The sequence below is a fragment of the Monopterus albus genome, unplaced genomic scaffold, assembly GCF_001952655.1.
Source record: "Monopterus albus unplaced genomic scaffold, M_albus_1.0 scaffold176.1, whole genome shotgun sequence".
Classification (NCBI taxonomy): domain Eukaryota; kingdom Metazoa; phylum Chordata; class Actinopteri; order Synbranchiformes; family Synbranchidae; genus Monopterus; species Monopterus albus.
In genome coordinates, this window is record NW_018128056.1 from 213,451 (window position 1) to 221,052 (window position 7,602).

Here is a 7,602-nt window from a genome sequence, read left to right on the forward strand (position 1 = left end):
GTGAATAGTCTCCTGATGGCTTTTTAAGGGGCACCGCCAGAGACCAAAGGCATCCTTCACCTCAGCATCAGGCTTCTCCTACTCTGCTCTGTCACTCTGAAGGTGAGTCTAAACTTCACAGACTACACACTATTGGGTGGATTCAGATATGAAGGCCTCTCAAGTGATCCTAAACCTAAATGAATATGGGTGAGGGGGTCGGAGTGTGTAGACATGTCTCCATAACAGAGCGTTGAATCCTGGGATTTATTGGTGGTCAAGTCTGATTGCTTTGCTGTTTAACACTGTTCAAGAGGGACACAAATTATAGACGCATGATCAATTTCCCAGCTCCAGAACTTAAAATACAAGACAGATGAACGTATTTCTTTTCAAGATGTTAACAAAGAACCAATTCACATTCTGCCAACTTCCATGTCTCACACATTCAGCTTTTTCTCAAACACTAAGGTTCCCAGGATTGAACATGTCACAAATTATACACACACCAATCTCTCAAGCCACTTGTCTACCCTGCCCCTATTGAGTTACCACCAGGTTTGCATTTGTGTGAGGCCTCGGTGTTTGCCAGTATTTGCTTGATTAGAGACCACAGTACTAATGTAAATAATTGTTGCCAGATGTGGCGGGATCCATACCCAACATAGTTTTCTTTAGGCCTGAGCACAGTGAAAAGTGAAGCCAGGAACACCCAAAGGGTCTGTGTACGGTTACACGAACGCCACACTGAACTAGCCAAAATACAAATGTGGAGACGTCTTAGGTGTTTTAACAGAACTTAGAGTAGTCTCTGTGCAATATGGCTTTTTTCTTTGGTGTCAAATAACTTTTGGATCAGAGCAATTTTGAAAGCTAAATGTTTGCCCTTACTGTACATACGCTGCGTGTCAATTTAAAAAAAAAAAAAAACATCTCTTGATAGATTAAAATTATATTAAGTGCCATATTTTGAGTGCCTCCTGGAATTAGTTAACCTAAATACATAAAACTATGTATGGATCATATACTTTGAGTTACCCTTCCTACCAATTATGTAGTCTCTCTGCATTTCAGTATATTCCAAAGAGGATTTCGTGTCGACAGCTCTCTGCTACAAAACACTGTTGGTACAGTGAAAAATGCTGTGAGTAAACAAGGGACTGAGGAATCACAGCACCATCAAAGTGTCAGGTTGTTGCCATGGAATTTCCTGACTGGCAGGGGTGCACTGAACTGCAAAGATGGCGTTCCAAAAAAAGGCACCTGAACATGAGATGTTAAAAGGCTGGTTGTGATACCTGGCAAACCTCCCATGTTGAAATGACTTCCGGGTAACATTAAACCGGCTCACTTTAGCATCCAACATGCATAGATTTTTCATGTTGGTTATACCAAGCAAGCATCTTCGGATTGCCATCTGTCTTTACTCTGACCTTCAAGCATGTTTTCCTATATGAAGTAATAACAGAAGGGGGAAAAAAAAGGCACCCTTGCTGTGGGATTCACACAACAGCTCAGTATGTTTAAAAACACACTCCACAGGCTGCTGGGATTATTCATGAAAACCCAGCTCCTCTCTGCCACAAATACAAGAACCACAGGACTCGGCTCCCATTTTCTATTTTTTGTCCCTCTCTCAAAAGGTAAGGAAGATCTTAGTTTAATCCTCTCCATCACTGTGTAAGGACATCCAAAGAAAATAGGATATAATGCCAGAAAACCCAAGGAGGCTCTTTAGATTAAGCCACTAACTATTACCATTGTGTGAGTGACAGATAAAGTCACCTTTGCTCAACAACCTGTGATGACCAGGAGAGAACAAGATCTCCCCCTAGTGGTTCAGGATGTGTACAACCAGTTTGTCATTAGGGTTTTTCCCCGCTTTTATCCCCTCCATCATCTCTTATATTATCAACCAGATACAAGCTTGTGTGTTTTATCTTAATTTTGTGGGATTCAGCAACTGTTTTGACAGCAGCCTGGCTCCTCTCCTTAGAGTCAGCCAGAGCTGCTAAACCAGAGGTCGACAGAGAGCACAGGAAGAACAGATTATTCAAAAATCATTGAGGATATCAAGTTTCCAACATTGCATATTGAATTAACTCTCCAACATGTCATCGCTGGAGTGGTTTCATCAATTGATTATAAACGGCATTTGAGCCGAGCCCAGACGAGCAGTCAGTTGTTTTAGAGGGGATGAGTGTGAAGTCGGAAAGTTAAAAGATTAAAAACAACCAAACAGCAGTGAACAGGCTGAAATGTGAAAAATGTTATGAGAGGTTAACTGATACAGAGCAGCCGGTCCACAGGACAGAGAGAAGAGACAGAAACCAAATGAGGCCAGATAGAACAAAGAAACTCAAGATTTATTGAAGGCAATAGAAGATGGCAAGAAACAGAACGGCAAGACAGGGGGAGCGGGCACAACAGAGACACTTCTCTGGTGAGATAGGTTTAATGTCTTTGTGTTACAACTTTTTTTTTTTTGTTTTCACAGCTCCAGTGAGCTCAATAGGTGTGTACTGTTTTATCAAAATATACATGTTTTGATATAATCCAAATGACTGTGATACAAAAACATGAATATATACAACCAGCAAGCCCACATCATACAACTCCACCCCACCCCCGTATAAAAAGGAGAGTAAATTAAAAGCTTTTAAACAAAAATTCAAAGGTATATAATCTACACTGTCAACATCACAGCTAAGACTGTGGATCAATTAAGTATCCATTCTAAAGTGATCTCTACCAAAGCAGGCTCTATGTAAAGTCAAACCAAAGGGGTACAATATACAGTATACACTGTTACTCAACACATTTCTACTTCATGTGACTTTTGTCCAAGGAATCTGAGGAACAGAAAAAAGGAAACTGAAGCCTTGTGCTTCTGTGGAATAGCAGGAAATATGGGGGGGAAAAAAAAATCCTAAGAAATCACAACACTACAAAACAAGAGGCGTAGAAGATACTTTGGTCCTTAACTGCAATAACCGTCTGCAGCTACATGAGGCTTCGTTAAACCATGCATAATAATCTTTTACAAAAATAGAAACAGAACGCATCTGTATCTGGTCCAAGACTACAGTGGTTGAGGCTGTGGAAAATGGTGCTTGAGGCACACAGGAATGTGACAACATTTAAGACTTCAGTGTGATGGTGCCAACGTGGACGTTGCCAGCTTAAGGAAAAGTGCACTAAAGAACCCGACTGTGACTGCAGTGGACACAGACGGGGAACAGGTGAGGGGCACCCCACCCTGTAATCATCTCATCCTGTATTTAAGAAAAATGATACGCTGGGTTTTCAGACACAGCCAAAGACTGGTGCTACTATCAAGTGACAAATGCCTCCAACATGCCCTCTCCCAGGTAGAACAACCTGAATATAATGGGATGGCATCATTGCAGACAGGTAAGATAAAACACCTGAATGAGTGGTAAACACAGTCAGCTGATCAAGCCAGAAGTGTTTCAGCCTCAGATTACTAACTCAAGGAGTAAAGGCACTGTGATAATGATCAAACCCAGCCTCTACTATAGGTAAAGCTAAGAAGTAATACACATGTAAATGCTAACATTAAAAAGGAAAGATAAATGAATATATAGGCAAAATATAGATTAACAGAACATGGTTAAATTACACCCCAAACACCACTGTCCTTATGGAGCCAAGACTAAATGGAGGTGAATGGGGACTATAAGACAAAGGCTGAATACAGTTCTTCCCCTAACCACAATACACCTAATAGAGCTACATTACCTAGCAAGGATATTAGGCATCTAACTGACTTACATTCGTAGTTTCTACATATATATATAATGGGGCTATATGCATACAAATTTTTAGATAAGACAAAAACAATATTGAATGAGCCACCTTCCCCCCACGGTCAATGCTGGTACATACCAAAAGGTATGAAAAAAGGCTTTTCCAAATGAAGCCACAGCAATTCTGAAGGCAATTGGGCAGGGGTCCAGTAAGGCACAAATCTGTAGAGAAAGGGGGGGGAAGGGGGGCCTTATTGAAGAACCTCAGATAGTGGCATGGATTATTACCCTGAAGCAAACAGGTGGACACTCACAAGGCGATAAAACTTAAATGAGAAATAAGTTGTCTGGTGGTCTGTGAAAACCAAAATGTCTCAAACAGTTTCCAACTGGCCAAAAAGGTTCAAAGTGGCTTTTCAAAAAGGCACACACACACAGAGATATGACTATCATAGTGAAAGGAATGCCAAAGTGTGTCTGGTGTGGATGGGATTCATCCACATAAGCATACATCTGTGGTGGAGATTTTTTTTTTTTTAAATTTGGTCTAAAGTGTCTGTTCATCAGCTGCTCCTACTTCACCTCCAATATAATGCTTCAATGCAGAATGTTGCATCTTTCACCAGACACCACTTAAAAATTAACAATGGAACAAATTATTGGATTTAGTTACTGCGCACTCCTGAACTGGAACCACTTCCAATTTTATAAATTACAAACGGGGGATTTAACCAGAACCGCACTTTGATCCCACTCACTGAGCCTTGGGCTAAGTGTGGACCTATTGGTTTACGATGAGCTACAGCTTAATGTAGCCAAGTTTCACAAAAGACTGTAGTGATGGAGGGAATGGAATTAATTGAACAACACAAGCACCTGCTAGGTGCAAGTCTTTAACTTGGTGGAGCATGGCAAACAAATGCTGGGGTTTGCACCCGTAACATAAAGCCCCAGTTTCTATTAATCTTTGCGGATCTGGCTTCATGCCAACAAGTGTAAAGTCGCAGACAATATGGTTTTGCAGGCAAAAGGAAATATTATCAGTCTACGTTTTAATTTAAAATACCTTGTATTTTATGCCAAATGGCAGTTTGTGACACTAAATCAAAACAAGTGTTTTTCATATTTTGGTGACAAAGAACTGGTCACAGGGATCAATAAGCAGAGTTGATTAAATCCAAAACTATGATGGGGAATAACTAGGAAGATGGGTTAAAAGGAGCAACATTCTACAGTGGTGGCTATTTCCACTGAAGGCAACTTTGAAAAAAGTGGCATTCAGATGGCAACAGACGTGGAGGGAGGAAGCAAAGGCACTCAAATGGTGGACTTTGAGAAGGACACTCGAAGGTGGTGGTTCTCTCCCAGATCGTGGTTGTGGAACTCGATGAGGGACTCAATCGCTTCCTCGACTGAGCCCATCTGGATCAGGGCCATCTTGCGGTCTTTTCTGTTAAATAAAGAGTGAACCGTGTTTTGAGAGATCGTTAATGTGCTGCCTGCTTTTGTCTGGGTTGTTATTTGCTATGTTGTACTTGAAGACTGTTTCTCTGCACTCCACAAAACATCTTCAACTCCAAACAATGAGCAGGACTTCATAGCAACTATTGCTTAAATTATGTCTTAAAAGGTTGTAGTGTTCTGAAGACAGACAATTCATTCAAACACCAGGGACATAATTAAAGAAAATGAAGTGTAACTGGATTAGGACTTACTGAAAAAACTTGAAGGCTTTGACTGTGGCTCCTGAGCTGGCAAACAGCCTCCTGAGGTCATCTTCCACCACAGAAGGCCTAATAATGCAAAGAAAATAAAAAAGCCAAAACCAAATCAACCTAAAGCAGCTATATGGGTTTATATTCCCTCTACTTATTTGCATTTTGTGTTTACTTAATGGTGTGGTAAAACAATGCACAAGAGACCAGACTCAAATCTAAAAATACCCCTTTAGAGCAGTATGTTTAAAAAACTATTTAATCCTAAGGACCAAACAGAGAGGAAAAACAAATTAGGACTATAAAGGGGAAAAAGCACACAAGCTGCAGGGAACAGAGGGAAATAAAAAAGGGGCTCACGGTATATTGGACAGGTGGAGTGTTGCAGAGGGTGGGAAGATGTTGGAGTAATTTTTGGATCCAGGCTTCTTGAAACGGTGCAGTGGTGAGTTGCTGTAGTCTTTTGTGAGGCCCTGGTCCTCATGGCCTTCTCTGGGCAGCTGCACCATGGTGTGTTTCGACAATGTCACACGCATGGCCCTCCCATGAAGCCGCTGGCCATTCAGGTGGCTCATGGCTGAGAAACATTGTTGATAAACAAAGTCAACACACACAAACTGTCTTCCATACACAAAACAACATTGAAGTCCCTTAGCCTCCTTGATACATATGCACCCACATCAAATTTCTAAATATATTATCTAGATACCCTTAGTGTAAACTAATGATATACTATTTATCAATTTTATCAAAAAGGAAAACACTGCTCAATTAAGGTCCACAAATAATGCATGGTAGACTAAGGAGGAAAAACAGGATGAAAGAAAAAAATCTAGATTAAAGAAAGCAAACAATGTTGCAGTGCTAGCTGCAGCTACCTAGCTGAGCCTGTGTGCCATCGGACATCTGGACCAGAGCATTCTCCTTCTTATTGAACAGGATCTTCGGAAAGAGGCACGTGTCACAATACAAGACAAGGCCAACACAGTCTTACCAGGAGCCAAACAGCCAATCACAGCAACAAAATTTAAACCATCAAATCAGACATTTTTATAATCATACTAAATGAACATCTGATTAATAGCTATTTTACTAATATCAATTTTCAATTCTATATGTGGATCTCTAGAGCTACACAAGTCCTCGTAGGTTATAACTGCACAGATGCCAACAGCTAAAATGGTTATGCTTGAGAAGAGGGAGGTGGTGATTTGAAGGCAAAAATCAAAAGAGCAGTGAAATGAGTGGTTCTGATCAATTTGATCACTCTACAGTGAAGAAACTGTTGATTACTTGATCAACTTGAGGGCCTGATAGAGACATGCAGGAGTAGACTAAACATGCACATACCTACATTAGACTGAGGCAAACTGCAAAAGAATAATTGGTGACATAATCCAAGGATATGTCAGCTCACAATCGCTAAAAAAGCAGCAGCATTTCATCTTATGTACCATTGCTGAATGACTCAAAAGCAACCACAGAAAAATCAAGTAAACCAAAAAAAAATTGATGAATTTTCCTGGGTTAAAATTGGACTGTGAAGAACCAAATAAATTCTTGACTTCTATCCTTTTCCTGAGGGCGATGCATTAGAATTCAGATCGGCTTCCTGCCTCATTCCAAAACAAAATTAACCCTACATTTCTTATTTAGTAGAGCAATATTTCCAGTGAATGGTTTTGCTCTTTGAAGATGAAAAACTGCAAATGTTTTTTTTTTTTTTTTTTGCCCAAGGACAGTAAACAACAGCTGTTCAAATTTAAATGAAATGCTGCAGCTTTGTGTGATGTTCTCACCTTAGTTTCCTTACACAAACCCACAACAACCAAAACAGGTCATACAAACCCCAATAAGAACATACACCCCCCCACCCTCCATAGGCCTGTAGCCTGATGAGCCATCAGTAGTAAACAAAACAAAAAAAAAAAAAAACAAAAAAAAAAACAAAGCCCACAATATGAGACAAGACATGCCCACCTTGCCAGGTAACAGTAGTAATAAAAAAGGAGATGAAAGGATGATAACGTACCGAAAAGAATAAAGAGGCAGTGTGGCGTAACGCTCTTTAGAGACAGCAGGGGGAGCAGCGGGGCAGGGGGCCAAAGGGGGAGAGGGAAGAGGGGAGAGGGGAAAGA

At 40.6% G+C, this 7,602-nt stretch overlaps 1 protein-coding gene across 1 annotated transcript in view; it reads right to left on the bottom strand.

Annotated features, from left to right (window-relative positions):
• Positions 1-2,418: 2,418 nt before the first annotated feature.
• Positions 2,419-7,602, bottom strand: part of ptbp1a (polypyrimidine tract binding protein 1a) — a 15,812-nt gene continuing 10,628 nt past the window's right edge. The window contains exons 12-16 of the mRNA XM_020616630.1: positions 7,497-7,530; positions 6,343-6,453; positions 5,825-6,041; positions 5,465-5,542; positions 2,419-5,199 (exon numbers count right to left, since the gene is read on the bottom strand). Coding sequence (XP_020472286.1) covers positions 5,067-5,199; positions 5,465-5,542; positions 5,825-6,041; positions 6,343-6,453; positions 7,497-7,530 — 573 coding nt within the window. The 3' untranslated portion in view covers positions 2,419-5,066. The remainder of the gene's footprint in view (positions 5,200-5,464; positions 5,543-5,824; positions 6,042-6,342; positions 6,454-7,496; positions 7,531-7,602) is intronic.